General features: G+C 44.9%; 1 protein-coding gene across 2 annotated transcripts in view; it reads right to left on the bottom strand.

The window, feature by feature from the left end:
* Window positions 1–16,801, bottom strand: part of LOC106581047 (lissencephaly-1 homolog A-like) — a 63,878-nt gene that overhangs the window by 12,464 nt on the left and 34,613 nt on the right. For both annotated transcript variants that reach the window (XM_014162730.2, XM_014162731.2), the window contains exons 3-8: window positions 13,221–13,305; window positions 8,056–8,130; window positions 7,419–7,625; window positions 3,956–4,124; window positions 1,748–1,850; window positions 1,395–1,623 (exon numbers count right to left, since the gene is read on the bottom strand). In XM_014162730.2, the coding sequence (XP_014018205.1) occupies window positions 1,395–1,623; window positions 1,748–1,850; window positions 3,956–4,124; window positions 7,419–7,625; window positions 8,056–8,130; window positions 13,221–13,305 (868 nt within the window). The remainder of the gene's footprint in view (window positions 1–1,394; window positions 1,624–1,747; window positions 1,851–3,955; window positions 4,125–7,418; window positions 7,626–8,055; window positions 8,131–13,220; window positions 13,306–16,801) is intronic.

Genomic DNA, 16,801 nt, shown 5'->3' with positions numbered 1-16,801 from the left:
CCTAACCGACTTGATAAAACTTTAGTTTGTTAACAAGAAATTTGTGAAGTGTTGAATAACGAGTTTTAATGACGCCAACCTAAGTGTATGTAAACTTCCGACTTCAACTGTAACCATTTATTTTGTCTTCAGAACCAACTAATTATTTATTGGGCACTAGGCAAACAAAGCATGGCCAAATGTGCAGGTGGGATATTATACACACAGAGATATAAAAGTCATTACATGCCTCCGAGTTCTGCAACAGGGAGGGTGTTCTAACAGTGTGGGTTCCCCTGTGCAGGCTCATCTCAGCACCCCCAGTTCATAGAACATAAAGTGTGACAGTAAAATTGATGTCAGGACAATCCTTCTACCTGAACCGGCTCTGCTACTAAGCGCCAAGTTCTTTAAGTCTTCAAAAAAAAGTGATCAAAGGCGAGGGTAATGGGGTATGTATGCATGTTTACGTGTGTGTGTACACATGTGCGCATCTACTCTTCTGGCTTGAGCCTTAGCCAAGTTCAACAATACCATCACTGCGTCGACTTAGCACATCAACCATTCAAATGAGTAAACACAGAAACAGAGAGCTAAAGAGGAAAAACTGTCTGAGGCTCCTTCTGTGAGTTCTGAAGATGGGACATTGTGTACCATTGTGCTCAGGCATCGAGGCAGACAGGAAGGCAAGGTTCTTGACAGGGCCACTAGCTGCCTGCAAGGGTAAATGTTTTAAATCGGATGTAGCCGAAATTGGACACGCATGATCACAAGACTGGGGAGAGCGGAACATTCACGGGGGCACCGTTCAGGGTGATGGCCTGACCCTGGGCCATGACAGGGTTCCTCCTGTACTTTTCATTTCATGGTCTGATTCAAACATGTCTGGCTCTGTCAGGTGCCAATCTTAGGTTAGGCGATAGACCAAATAACCCACATATATATTACACACACACACACACACACACACACACACACACACACACACACACACACACACACACACACACATACAGAGGAAGTCAGAGGGAGAGTGGTGAGCAAAGTAAAATGTCTGACATGTAAGGTACACACACAGTAGGATGTGTGCATATTATTAACTTGGGTGTTTACCTGGGAATATCTAGGTCTACTTTCCCTTGAGCAATCAGATACTTGTACGTACCATTTAAATGGGTGTGTGCACAGTACCATCTTGATGTGTACATACATTTTACTTAAGGCACGTATGTACATACAGGTTTTGGCACAGATCCAAGGACAGGGCATAAGGGTAAGGTGCTTTTGAAGAGTTAGCAGTGGGTGTTTTGAGGACGAAGGGGTTGCATGATCTGCTTTTGGGGACCAAGGAGGAGACAAAGCCTTTAGTGAAGTGTGTGTGTCTATCAGTATCTTCGTGTCGAGCACCTTCTCACCTCTGAGCCGGTGGCTTCCAAGATGGTGGGATGAGCGCTCTCAGGGGCCCAGGAGATGCACTCCACCACGTGTTCGTGCTCCCGCAGCTCGGCCTTGCACTCTTTGGACGCCACCACCCACACGCGCACAGTCTGGTCATTGGAGCAGCTGGCGATCAGGGTGCCGTCCTGGTTGGGCCGGACCATCCTCACCCACTCCCTGTGGCCCGTGAACGTCTTCACACAGTAGCTGACGGATGGGAAGAGGGGAGAAGGGTTAAAGATGGTTGCTTGCTTTCCAGAAGCATAGGGAATTTTTCAAAGAACATTTATGCTCATGGTGAGCACTGACTGCTATTATGCAGTGTACTTACCCAGTGGCCACCTCCCACATTTTAATGGTTTTGTCCCTTGAGGCAGATACTATATGATCTCCATTGGGCATGATGGCTACGGACGAAACATTGTGATCGTGTCCTGGAAAACAAAAGACAATACAATGAGACCTTCACTGGGCGGCAGGTAGCTGAGCCAGTAACCAGAAGGTTGCTGGTTCGAATCTCCGAGCAGAAAAGGTAGAACAATTCTGCCCTTGAGCAAGGCAGTGAACCCCCAACAACAAATGCTCACCCAGGCACCTATGACGTCGATTTAAGGCAGCCCCTGCACCTCTGATTAAATATGGAAGACAAGTTTAGGTTTAACGCATTCAGTTGTGCCACTGACTAGGTGCCCCCTTTCCCTTGGTGACTGAAATATCTATTGGTGAAATGTGCAAGTACTGTACTTCAGACAAAGGCAGTACGAAGTTGGGCTAAACACATTAGCAAGCAATTCCTGGCAAAAACTTTCCATTTCTGAATGCCACCCACTTTGACAAGTCCTCCCCATCCCCTTGATAAAGTACCCGGAACTAAACGTGCCATAAAATAGGTTTTGTCCAAATGAGCCAATTAACATGTGTAGTGAGACAGCCAATTACACCCAGGGTGTCTTTGTTCCTGGAGAAGAGGCAGCTAATTACCTAGTCACCAGGGCGGCCATTTTTTATCTGCTAAAAAGATACAAACGATAAGTTGGCTCTAAAAGGCAAGCTTAAATATATCGGAAGTGTGCGTGTGTGTGTTGGGGAGCACAGTAGCCCCACAGTGAGCTACTGGCTGTTATAATAATGGGTGGTGAAAGCCTCACAAAAGGGCTGCTATCTGGTGCTGAGTGAAGAGGATAATTAAACTGACTGTCCAAAATCTCTCCTAATCTTCACTACCAAATCAGCCAGCCTGGTGGGAGGGGGGGGGATGCAGGGAAGGAGGGGGAGAGGAAGATGGGGAGAGAAAAAAAGGTATTGATGAGAAAGGGTGAGGAAAGAGGGGAAATTGGTTACAGAGAAGGGAAATTGGTTAAGGAGAAGGGAAGGAGAGAAAGAAAATTAGAGGAAGAAAGGAACTCAAGGAGAATGAAAGGATGAGAATGAGGGGATGGGAGGATGACAGGAAAGATGGCGCAGTGGAACTGGCAGGCGCAGAGAGAGAGAGATGGAGACAAAGAGAAGAGGTCCCCGAGCTCTCGTTTCTTCACAGTGTGAACACAGCCTGTCTGTTTTGGGGCAACATGCCAGCTCTAACTGACGTGGTGTAAATTACACCCAAAACGGATTGGAGAGAGACTACTAATATCTCACACACACACACAGAAAACCTTTACAACGCAAACATGGATTAAAAAATGACTGAGTCCTAGTCAAGAGCTTATTTTCAGCTTATTTACTTTAAGCTTTCATATTCATTCATGTAGTATACTTCTTAGTCCGGGCAATTTGAGACTTTTTTGGGGAGATTTTAAGGGGCATATGATGTCAAACATTAAGTTTTGATATGTTTTAGGAGCTCCACACAGTTCCAATGGAATAGGAAAGCCACTCCAGTGGTGTCCTCCTGTTTCAGTGGGGCCTGAAGGCACACGTAAGATATGCCGCTTCAATTTATGCAGCAATTAGGATTTAAAATAGGGGAGGGGGGCAGTGACACTGCCTAAGGACTGGAACATTTAGAGTGCTGATATGAGAAATAGCACCTCGTCTTGAGAATGGACGTGTGTGTGTGTGAATAGAAAAAGGCTTCTCATATTCTGCCCTCCAAATCTTAATATTAAACGGTGCAAATGATTGAATTCCTGAGAGAGACAGAGAGATAGCGAGAGAACAAGTCCCCACCGCCTATAGGAGTTAGATTGGGGAGGATATTAAGAAGTGTGGAATGGCTGCCATTAACATTAAAGCCTGTGTGACAGATCATTTGGTTGTTGTGTGAAGCTCTTTTGTTTCACTGGGTTTTCTGTGAATTGGAGCAGATTGCCATGAACTTCAGTGAAAATGAGCCATAGCATAGGTGACAATGAACAGCATTGGTAGCACCTGTCCCCCAATGCACCATCCAAACACATTCTCACATACATGTCGGGAATTGCTCATCCAAGCTTTGCCTGAACCAAACAGACATACCTCACCATCCCTGGTCCTCCTCATAGTCTAAGACATATAATATCCTCCAACCAGTCCCACCCATCCTCTCCTGTCCCCTCACCATGCATGGTTCTGATGCACTCAAAGCCCTGGAAGTCCCACAGCTTGATGGTCATGTCTGCAGAGCAGGAGGCCAGCAGCTTGCCAGTCTGGTCAAAGGAGATGTCCTGGACAGAGTCAGTGTGACCCTTCAGCGTCCGCTCAAAGTCTCCTGTCTCATAGTCCCACACCTGGTGAGGAGAGAAAACACACTATTTCAGCTTCTGTCTAAACACGTAACACATGAAAACAAGAACACATACACACCTCAGATGAGAGTACACAGAAATCTAAACTTCAGCTGCTGTGTGAACATAAAACACACATGAACACAAACACCTGAACAGAAACGCACACCTCAGCTGCTCTCAAAAGTCTAAAAATCCCCACAGAGACCAAATACCACGGTCTAGTCTACCCTAGCCTGCACCCTGTGACACTGCCTCCAGGCTGAGAATGGCAGAGAGAGATGGGGATAGCGGATCATATTGATGTCATATCACAGGAGCTCCAACACACCCTGGGTGGGGTGCCAGACAGACTCTCTAGACATTAGCTACCACAGTTCACTGTCTGAGATTCGTCTCCAGAGCTCCAAATAGCACAGAATGACAACCCTACAAGCCAGACGGCGTCTCAACATGCAAACATCGAACCCCATACATATTAAAATGTTCAAAATCTTCTTTGTCTGATTAAATGACTGTTTCTAGAAGACTACATTCGTCTGTGAAGCGTGTCAATTCAAATATCCTCATATTGGAATAGTCGGAGAAGGAAATAAGCCAAAAGTAAGACTATGGTGCTTGAATAAATATGAGTCTGTCTATATTGACAGTGGGATTTGGGTCTTAAATAAAAAGTTCAAAAACACTAGTTTGGCTGCATCTCAAGCATAATGGCTATCACATTACCCTGTGTTTCCAGGCAGACAGGCACTGTGGGGATAAGCTTTTCCTCCATCGCTGAGCAAGCAGGGTGATGGGGGCTGGATTTGGGCAGACAGTGACAGAAGCCCCCTCCTTCTGCCTCATTTGGGCTTTCTCCACTGCCAAGTCCACCCACCCCCTCCTGTTTTGAGTCTAGTGTACCACAAAATCCACCGACTATGGCGTGGTGTTAAGTCTGCCAGTACCACCAAGACCATCAACTTGGTCTGCTGATCTTGTGCTACCTATGCAAGTGGCGGGGTAGTGAAACATGGTGGTGCAATTACTGCTTTTATGGCATTTTCTTCTGCAGACCCATGTAGCCTATTAGCTCAGCAAACTACAGTCCAGATGCACTGCAGAAGGTCATTAGGTAATAAGGTCAGGGGAGGCTAACCAGAAAATTAACTGTGCTTATGTACTGACAACAGCATGAGATAAACAATTAATGTTAGCCACTGGTAACGATGTGGCTTTAAGATCGAGAGACAAATTGATTAAATATTTCCATTGACCAATTGAAGAGAACCTATTTTCAATTTAAAGACCAAAGCAGTAATTAATATAGGCCCACTTGTGAGAGAATGACACTATAAAATAGTCAGTTTAAAATAATGGGGTCCAGTATGTGCTAAAGGCATACGCAGGGTCGTTCTTGCCATAAGCAGCAGTTCACCTCAAGCTGTTCAGCCTAATTTTGTGTGACAGGGTTTCTTATCACGATGCAGAGAAAGGGAGGTGGGGGGAAGCGAGAGCGAGAGAAAGCGAAGGGAGAAACCGAGAGCAAGAGAGTGTGAAGTACAGAAGGCTCGCTGCTCACAAAACCTGCTGATTTAAATACTGCCAAGGCGGCGAGCTCAAGGCTGGTAACAAGTTAAAAAAATGATTGTATAGATTTGCTACGTTAGCAGAAGGGAGAGCAGTGGACAAGGGAAGAGAGGGAGTAAGAGAGGGAAGGAGTGAGAGGAAGCAGTTTGTCCGCAGAGCACCAAAGCCCCGTGACAATTACTCCCTGCATACTAAACAAAGAGGGGAAAAAAAGACTAGTTTGACTGCAGGCAACCTAACACAGCCTTAGCAGAATGTCAAAGAGAGACTGTCAGAGAAAGAGAGAAATAGAGAGAATGTCAGCATGTGCAGAGCTCTTAAGGTCATCTCCCCAGTATAAGATTTAACAGCAAGGTTTGGAGGGAAAGTGAGGCGAGACAGGCCAGGAAAGAAGAGGCGGCATAAGAGGAGAGGGGGCAGATTGTGAGATTTGGGGCCTGACTGGGCCTGCTCCGGGTTGGATGGATAGTGGTCGAGGCGGAGGAGCCAGCACTCAAGCGGAAGATGGGGGGGGGTGCTGGGAATGAAGAGGGGTAGCTGGGAGGAGGTGGTGGCGAAGTAGGTGGTGCCAGAGGAGGCCCCTTGTGGTAGTGTTGCCAAATAGAGAATGAAGGGTAGCATGGCAAAATAGAGAACAGGAGTTTGATTCCACATGAATAAAATATACAGCACAAATATTTATACGGAAAAGAGGAATCTAGCTGTGGTAGAGCAGCAGACCAATCCTGGATGGCTGTAAAAATAGCATGGCGGACAAATCAGGGTGAATGAATAACAAGGAAGTAGAGCTCATCGCTTTGGGAATGCAGCTAAAAGCAAAACACGGTGTCATTTTATGAGCATCTCTCCTCTGTTATTGTGAAAACAATATCTAAAGAAATCCACACACTCAGAGTATATTATACAGGATAAGCAAATCCAATGCAAGTCAATGGAGAATGAGGCCTGCTACAGCATTCTCCCTCTTTCTCTCCCTCTCTCACAAGCACATGTCCAAAGAATATAGTACAATACAGAAACAGCTGCGATTAACAAACGACAATGAGTGGAATCATATATTTGGCATATTTAAGCAATAAGGCCTGAGGGGTGTGGTATATGGTGAATATACCACGGCTAAGGGCTGTTCTTATGCATGACGCAACAGCCATGGTATATTTGCCATATACCACAAACCCCCAATGTGCCTAATTGGTATTATAAACTGGTTATCAACATAATTAGAGCAGTAAAAAAATAAACATTTTGTTATACCCGTGGTATATGGTCTGATATACCATGGCTGTCAGCCAATCAGCATTCAGGGCTCGAAACCACCCAGTTTATAATTGGGCGTAGAATAGGTCAAATAACTATACTATATGCTTTTGAACAATTTAATTCTGAAATGTATTTCAAAATACATATGTTGAAGTCATTTTCTCAAAATGCCAATTTTGATTGGCACTAGAAGTATGACACACTGATTACACACTTGTACGATGCCTTATTGGTTACAGTTATACATACACAGTCAACACGCATACAAGTCAAATAGATGAAGTTGCCACGACAGCGTTGGGAAGTTGTTTGGGGTGGGTTGCTTGCATCCCCTTTATGATGATGGCGTTGTTTGTACATTGTTTCACTGTTTAGGCAGTCTTCAGGGACCTTGGCAACCAACCTGGAGAAAAACCTAGACAGAGTAAAGACTGTTGTTTATGATGATTATTATTATATTCTACTGACCTTTATTGTGGCGTCCTCGGAGGCGGACACCATGACGCTGAAGACTGGGTGGAAGATGACGCGTGTGACAGGGGAGCGGTGGCCGCTCAGCGCGTACTTCTCCGGCGGGCGAGGGATCCACTCTTTGGGGTCACGCTTCTGGGCTATGGGCCCACCTAGGGTGATCTCCTCCTTGGCCTCGTTCAGCTTCGACTCCAGTTCCATCACCTGGGGGGGCAGACATGGCGACAGACATGGCGACAGTTACCATCACAGTAAGATATGCGGTATTACAGAAGGAAACTGGACGTTTTCATCAGGTGGGAAATTTACCACTTACAATGTAAAGCACTTTCGAATACAGTATGTGTATACTCTGTACTACGCAAGTAAAAGTGGCTAATATAAGTTTGCTGATACATGGAAATCTCTGCTGGCAGCTGCAGTGTACTGCTAAGCAACCACATGAATGCTAGCCATATCAAACAATCTCATCATATCATTAGGGCATTGGGTTAACACATTCAATTCCTTCTACTGTAACCTTTTTAATACGCCGTGTAAGGTGAATTTATGATCAGATGATGTTCCACCAAAGTCATGGGCCAAGACTAGCAGACAGAATCCCCACCAGCATCCCTTGAAACAAACCACAAACCTTCTTTTGTAATCTGATGACTGAGGTCCATTTCTTTTCCAAAAGGCCGGCATACTTCTTATCCAATTCTTCATTCTGGTTGGGGATGAAAAGAAAGTAGTCAGGAAAAGAACACTGCATGCACAGACACACAATCTAAGCACAGAGCTTAGCTTAGGCCTAATCAGTGAACCCTATGGTCTGCCTAGGGGGCAGCGGAGGTTGCAGGCAGTCTTTGGGTACAGTAATAAGGAATGTGTGTTTGTGTATACACAGCAATAAGGAATGTGATTTACACTCCTACAGCCAAACAGTGGTAGCACCACAGAGGGTCAGACTTGAGGCTAATTGTAAACACACATACACACGGAGACATACTTACGGACACACACACACACTTCTTAATCCCCCTCACACAGGCTAATCTCCTGCAGACAAGGGCTTACGCCCTCACAGTCTGCTGGGGAAGGACATTAACTTCCGGGAGCCTGGCAGAGAGCGGCTCCCACCTGGAGGAAAGGCTAGCAACGGGTATGGCGGCCATTTTACTAAAGGGCGAGGGAGGGACTTCTGGTGCATGTTTACAGGCTGTCTTACTCCTTACCCTATCCAAACTTAAGTGAAACCCGTTACAGGTAGTAACAAAGATCAAGGCTAGCAATTCACCTAGAAATGAGCCTACATGTTCTATTCAGGGAAGGCAGAAAAGGACAAAGAAAATAAGTGGTTGGTGTGTGTGTGGCATACGAAGCCCCTAGTTCTTGATCGTGTCGGGGGTGCCAACGAGAACGGGGGAGGTTGAGTTAACAGTCACCTGCAGCTGAGCCCCACACCTGCCGCTACAACATGCTAATCAGACAGAGTCACACTGAGCAGGGTCACACACACACCAGGTGGGTTCTCATCCATCCTCCCACACAAGTTACAGTCTAGACAACAGCACTCCAAGACACATGAAGGCGGAAGCAGTCAGACAGTGTGGTAGACACACAACTGCTACAGACACCATTTCTGCGGTCTGAAATCTGCATGGGGGCGCAGATTGATAAAGAGGGGGATAATTTCAATTATTATCTATTTGATCACATTCGTATTGTTTTACTTCACTTTGTCCTGCACTGTTGGAGCTCATAACTGACTATGTGGCTTATAAACACAAAAAAAAAGGGAAAGGGATGGCATGTTTGCTGAGAGGAGTTGGTACATATTTCCATTGTCTCATGTGGTATAACTAATGGGAGAGATGGAAGAGCCATGAGGGAGAGAGATGAAGGGATAGGGGTTGCACAACACTTATCTTCTCTGGTGATTCAGTACAGTTCTATAGCAGGTCACTGGCTTCAGTTCAGCTATCAAACAAACCATAAACAATTCAGATTGACAGCATAGACACTGTTTCAATGGGCGAGAAACAAAATAGAAAATGTGGAAGTGAGGAGTACTGCTATAGGCACAGAGAGGGTGTGTTCTGAAGCTGAGCTGCTGCTCCTCGGCAGAAATCGCTCTGATGGAAAATCAGAGGTGTCCAAGAGAACAGTTGCTGCCTCGCTCAGCGCTTGGAGCGATAAGATGGGAGGAGAGGTTCACGGGATGGAGGGATGAAAGGAGTTGTGGCATTGTGTCCGTGAAGAGAGACGGAGGTAGAGAGGGAGGAGAGAGAAATCTGATTTGCCATCTGCCAAGACCCTCTGCCGACAGCTTAACACACACAGTCAGTGATCCACACACACACACACACCTTCTAATCACTGTGGTCTGCCAGTCTAATCAGCAGGGTGTGTGCGGGCAGTGCAAGACGAGAAGTGTGGCATGCTGTTTCGTATACTACCTTCAACACCACTCTGCTCACATACATACTGCATTACATTATTTTAGCAAGTCTTAACTTCTTATGGCTTGGGGGCGCTATTTTCACGTCCAGATGAAAAGTGTACCCAAAGTAAACTGCCTGCTACTCAGGCCCAGAAGCTAGGATATGCATATAATTGGTAGATTTGGATAGAAAACAAACGTTTCTAAAACTGTTTGAATCATGTCTGTGAGTATAACAGAACTTATTTGGCAGGCGAAACCCCGAGGACAACCCATCCCGGATTTTTTGTTGTTGTTGAGGTCACTCTTTTCAATGGGTTTTCATTGGGAATCTAGAATTCTAAGGCAGTTGCTTGCAGTTCCTATCGCTTCCACTGGATGTCAACAGTCTTTAGAAATTGGTTGATCTTTTTCCTTTGTGTAATGAAGAAGTAGCCCTGTTCATAACGAGGGTCGAGTGAAGTGTACTGTTTGATAGAGGCGCGTGACCTGAAAAGCACACTCAACTTTGTTTTCCTCCAGTATTGAACGCAGTTTATCCCGTCTTAAATTTTATCGATTATTTACGTAAAAAAATACCTAAAGTTGTATGAAATGTTTGGACAAAGATTACAGGTCACTTATGAGATATTTTGAAGTCATGTTGCGCGAGTTGGAACCGGTGTTTTTCTGGATCAAACGCGCCAAATAAATGGGCATTTTGTATATATAACGACGGAAGTAATCGAACAAAAGGACCATTTGTGATGTTTATGGGACATATTGGAGTGCCAACAGAAGAAGCTCGACAAAGGTAAGGCATGAATTATATCGTTATTTCTGAGTTTTGTGTCGTGCCTGGTGGGATGAAATATGATTGTCTGTGTTTGTTTGATGGGGTGCTGTCCTCAGAAAATAGCATTGTTAGTTTTTGCCCTAATGCCTTTTTGAATTCTGACACGGTGGCTAGATTAACAAGAAGTTCAGCTTTAATTTGGTGTATTGCACTTGTGAATGTATGAAAATTAAATATTTGTAATATATATATTTTTTTAATTTGGCGCTCTGCCATTTCACCGAATGTTGTCAAATCGATCCCGTTAACCTCTCTGGGATATGTTGGACGCCACCTCGCCAACAGCCAGTGAAATTGCAGGGCACCAAATTCAAACAGAAATTTCAATTAAAATTCCTCAAACATACAAGTATTATACACCATTTTAAAGATACAACTTCTTGTTAATCCAGCCACAGTTTCTGATTTCAAAAAGGCTTTACGGCAAAAGCACACCATGCGATTATGTTAGGTCAGCGCCTTGCCACAGAAAACCATACAGCCATTTTCCAAAGAAGGAGAGGTGCCACAAAAGACAGAAATAGCGTTAAAATTAATCACTAACCTTTGATCTTCACCGGATGGCACTCCCAGGACTCCATGTTAGATAATACATTGGTGTTTTGTTCGATAAAGTTCATCTTTATGTCCAAAAACCTCATTTGAAATTGGCGCGTTGTTCAGAAATGCATTGTCTCAAACAAACATCCAGTGAAAGTGCAGAGCCACATCAAATTACAGAAATACTCATCATAAACATTGATGAAAGATACAAGTGTTTAACATACGATTAAAGATAAACTTCTCCTTAATGCAACCGCTGTGTCAGATTTAAAAAAGGCTTTATGGCAAAAGCACACCATGCGATTATGTTAGGTCAGCGCCTAGCCACAAAAACCATACAGCCATTTTCCAACCAAGGAGAGGTGTCACAAAAGTCAGAAAAAGCATTAAAATGAATCACTTACCTTTGATGATCTTGATCTGATGGCACTCCCAGGTCTCCATGTTAGACAACAAATGTTTGTTTTGTTCGATAAAGTTCATCTTTATGTCCAAATACCTCCTTTTTGTTTGAGCATTTAGTCCAGTAATCCAAATGCACAAGGCACGCTCACAAAGTCCAGACGAAAAGTCAAAGAAGTTCCATTATAGTTCGTAGAAACATGCCAAATTATGTATATACTCAATCTTTAGGATGATTTTATGATAAATCTTCAATAATATTCCAACCGGACAATTCCTTTGTCTTTAGAAAGGAAGGGAACAGAAGCTCGCGCTCACGGCCGTGCACGATAAACAACTCAAGGCTTTCAGCCAGACCCCTGGTTCAAACAGCTCTTATTCGTTCCCCTTTCACAGTAGAAGCCCGAAACAACGTTCTAAAGACTGTTGACATCTAGTGGAAGCCTTAGGAAGTGCAATCTGACCCCATAAAACACAGTATATTGGATAGGCAATCACTTAAAAAAGAAAAAGCTCTGATGTCCCACTTCCTGGTTGGACTTTTCTCAGGTTTTTGCCTGCCATATGAGTTCTGTTATACTCACAGACATTATTTTAACAGTTTTGGAAACTTTAGAGTGTTTTCTATCCAAGTCTGCTAATTATATGCATATTCCAGCTTCTGGGCCTGAGTAGCAGGCAGTTTACTCTGGGCACCTCATTCATCCAAGCTACTCAATACTGCCCCCCGTTCCCAAAGAAGTTAACGGGATTTGAGCCATAAGAAGTTAAAAGAAACCCAAGACAAAGGCTGTGTAAATGTAGCATTAGGGGAAATGTCTCCATTGGTATAACCTCCTCATTTAACAGGTAATAAATAGACTAGATTAAGGCTATGGAAGGCTGGAATTGCCAGCATCATTAGGGCAAGCATTTAACACAATCCTGCCAAGGTGTGCCTGTGTGTGTGGTGTCAAACGTGTCAGGGAGCTTCTCCGTCCATAGCAATCTATTATTCAGGCTGTTTCAACTAACTAGGGAGGAGGAAGGACTGAACCCCTCTCCTATCTGTGATATAGAAATAGGGAGGAAATTACAAAGATGGGGGAGAGAGAGAGATAGAGAGGCAGACGGAGAGAGAGAGCGAAGGGAGCATTTACATGTTAACCTGCCACATGTTGTCTTTGTGCTTTGTTTTGTCTTGTTTGAGGAGAGATTGTACATTGAGGTAATTCAAAGGGCACTTTTTTCCCCAGGGCTTTAGCTGCTAGCTACCTGCCATTTCATTAACCTGTCTTCCTAACTAGCTCTATCAGAGCTATCTTCAGCTTCTGTTCCACTACCTGACTGCAGCTTCTCCCTTCTGTGTGTGTGTGTGTGTGTGTGTGTGTGTGTGTGTGTGTGTGTGTGTGTGTGTGTGACAGACACCCTAATAATGGCTCTAGATTCCCTTAACTGGGCTCAATTGGCTTCAGTCACACTTGTGTCTGCGTCAATTAAAAGGGGGGATGAAGTGGAAATTAAAGTGGTATTGTTTGGGTAAATAGGCTTGATTTATAGTGAGCGTGTATTATTGTGTGTGTGTGTGTGTGTGTAATGTTCCATCGTTACTCACCACGTCTAATTCTGCCTCCTTCTTGAAAGTTGAATATGCCTCTTCATATCCATTTGAACGAAGGTAATCAGCTATCGCTCGATTTCTGAAATAGGACAAAAGAAACCAATTAGTTATCTTATTAAAAGCAGGTGAGATTAGAGTTTCTCTTGTTAAGAAGATGAGACATATCTTTAAAATGGAGAAAAGGCTTGAGTCAGGGATTTGACTAGAGGTAAAACAAAGAAAGAAAATAAGTGTGAGTAACAAGTCAATTGCATTGGTCTTTTGTTTGACGTGATAAATAGAAAAACCACATGCACGCACGGCCACACGCGCACAGACCAATTTGACACAGATAGATAGCACATGTGTCTGCTGTCGATAATGAGCTCTTGTTGCTCTGGGCAAATAATGGAGGAATCACTCCCCACAGAGTAGAGAAAATGAAAACTAGACTACTGTACACCACAGAAACACCTGCCGACAGACACGTACACGCTCTCCTGACACACATCTTTTCTACAAAATCCTTTACATGAAGACCAGACATGAGCCAAGTGAAAGCCGAGCTAGAGGTATGAGATGAGATGTTGAGATAGACATGACAATAGACCAGACAGACAGAAGCGACACAGTAAAATGACTGCCTGCCTCTTCCACTCTTTGTTCAGGTTTGGGACAATAGACACACGCTCAAAGGGACAAGCACACACACACACATACGCTTAACTGAGCTGTGGGTCAACCCTAGGACTACAACCACAACTCAGGCTAAATTTACCCACCAAGGGCTAGGTTATTTCAGTGCCAAAAGTAATTCAGCTGAAACTGTTGTCTAAACCAGGGTTTCCGTTAGGAAAATGTAGCGCAGGACATTTGACCAGTAATATTTTAATTTAACGGACCCATATCCATCGGTTGCTACCCTCTGTAGTGACTTGCGGACAGGGAGGCCGAGCAGTTGCTTACCAGGCAGTGACGCAACCAGTCAGGAAGCTCTCGATGGTGCAGCTGTAGAACTTGGAGGATCCAAGTACCCGTGCCAAATCTTTTCATTCCCCTGAGGGGGAAATAGGCTTTGTCGTGCCCTCTTCACGACTGTCTTGGTGTGCTTAGACCACGATAGTTTGTTGGTAATGTGGACACCAAGTAACTTGAAGCTCAACCTGCTCCACTACAGCCCCGTCGATGGGAATGGGGGCGTGCTCGGTCCTCCTTTTCCTGTAGTCCACAATCACCTCCATTGTCTTGATCACATTTAGGGAGAGGTTGTTGTCCTGACACCACATGGCCAGGTCTCTGACAGCATCCCTATAGGCTGTCTCGTCGTTGTCAGTGATCAGGCCTACTACTGCTGTGTCATCAGCAATCTTAAATGATGGTGTTGGAGTCGGGCCTGGCCATGCAGTAATGAGTGAACAATGAGTACTGGAGGGGACTGAGCACGCACCCCTGAGGTGCCCCTGTGTTGAGGATCAGCGTGGCGGATGAGTTGTTACCTACCCTTCCCACCTGGGGGCTGCCCGTCAGGAAGTCCAGGATCCAGTTGCAGAGGGAGGTGTTTAGTCACACAGTCGTGATCACACAGTCATCCGGAACAGCTGATGCTCTCATGCATGTTTCAGTAGTACTTGCCACGAAGCGAGCATATAAGTAATTTAGCTTGTCTGGTAGGCTCGTGTCATTGGGCAGCTCGCAGCTGTGCTTCCCTTTGTAGTCTGTAATAGTGTGCAAGCCCTGCCACATCCAACGAGCGTCAGAGCCGGTGTAGTACGATTCGACCTTAGTCCTGTATTGACGATTTGCCTGTTTGATGGTTCACCGGAGGGCATAGCGGGATTTCTTATAAGCTTGAAAGCGGCAGCTCTACCCTTTAGCTCAGTGTGGATGTTGCCTGTAATCCTTGGCTTCTGGTTGGGGTGAATGTACAGTCACAGTGGGGACGACGTCATCGATGCACTTATTGGTGAAGCCAGTGACTGATGTGGTGTACTCCTCAATACCACCGGAAGAATCCCGGAACATATTCCAGTCTGTGCTAGCAAAACGGTCCTGGGGCTTAGCATCTGCTTCATCTGACCACTTTTTATTGACCGAGTCACTGCTTTAGGAGGATAGAATTATGGTCAATTTGCCAAATGGAGGGCGAGGGAGAGCTTTCTACACGTCTGTGTTTGTGGAGTAAAGGTGGTCTAGAATTTGATTTCCTCTGGTTGCACATTTAACATGCTGGTAGAAATGAGGTAAAACGAATTTAAGTTCCCGGCCACTAGAAGCGCCACCTCTGGATGAGCGTTTTCCTGTTTGCTTATGGCCGTATACAGCTCATTGAGTGCAGTCGTAGGGCCAGCATCGGTTTGAGGTGGTAAATAGACAGCTATGAAGAATATAGATAAACTCTTGGTAAATAGTGTGGTCTACAGCTTATCATGAGATACTCTACGTCAGGCGAACAAAACCTTGACACTTCCTTAGATATCGTGCACCAGCTGTTTACAAATACACAGACTGCCACCCCTGGTCTTACCAGAGGCTACTGTCCTATCCTTCGATAGTTTATAACCTGCCAGCTGTATGTTATTCATGTTGTTATTCAGCCATGACACCATATGCTTGACATTGACCATGGTGACATTAGGCGTGTATGAGGCTGCTCGGCCATAGAAAACCATTTCAAGAGGCTCCCGAGGAACAGTTCTTTTGCTGACATTGCTTAGAGGCAGTTTGGAACTTGATAGTGAGTGTTGCAACCGAGGACAGACTATTTTTACGAGCTTCAGCACTCGGCAGTCCAGTACTGTGAGCTTCTGTAGTCTACCACTTCGCGGCAGAGCCATTGTTACTCCTAGACATTTCCACTTCACAATTACAGCAGTTACAGTTGACCAGGGCAGCTCTAGTAGGGCAGAAATTTGACACACTGACTTGTTGGAAAGGTGGCATCCTATGACAGCGCCACGTTGATAGTCACAGCTCTTCAGTAAGGCCAATCTATTGCCAAGGTTTGTCTACGGAGATTGCATGGATGTGTGCTCGATATTATACAGGTGTGGCTGAAATAGCCGAATACACTAACCATTGCACTCCACTTTCTTCAAACAAAGCCTACAAAAAAACATATACAAAAGAATGTTTTCAAAATGCATATCGCCTCCAGCTCATTGCAAAGTGGTGTGACGCGCTGATGAAGCTTGCCTTCCGTTGCAGTCATATGCCGCGTTCAAAACACCTGGGAACTTGTAAATCTTTGATAGTGACACTGTTGGTGATTTATTTAGAATTCAAGGCACACTTACCAGCATGGCTACCACAGCATTGTGCGATGATACGCCATCCCATTTGGTTTGAGCTTAGTGGGACTATCATTTGCTTTTAAACAGGACAATGACCCAACACACCTCCAGGCTGTGTAAGGGCTATTTGACCAAGGAGAAGTGTGATGGAGTGCTGCATCAGATGACCTGGCCTCCACAATCAACTGACCTCAACCCAATTGATATGATTTGGGATGAGTACAACTGCAGAGCGAAGGACAAGTACTGAGCATATATGTGGGAACTCCTTCAAGAATGTTGGAAAAGCATTCCAGGTGAAACTGG

Source organism: Salmo salar, chromosome ssa20 (assembly GCF_905237065.1).
Source record: "Salmo salar chromosome ssa20, Ssal_v3.1, whole genome shotgun sequence".
In the NCBI taxonomy this organism is placed as follows: Eukaryota; Metazoa; Chordata; class Actinopteri; order Salmoniformes; family Salmonidae; genus Salmo; species Salmo salar.
The sequence above is the reverse complement of the archived record's forward strand: the minus strand, read 5'-3'. Positions and strand labels throughout refer to the sequence as shown.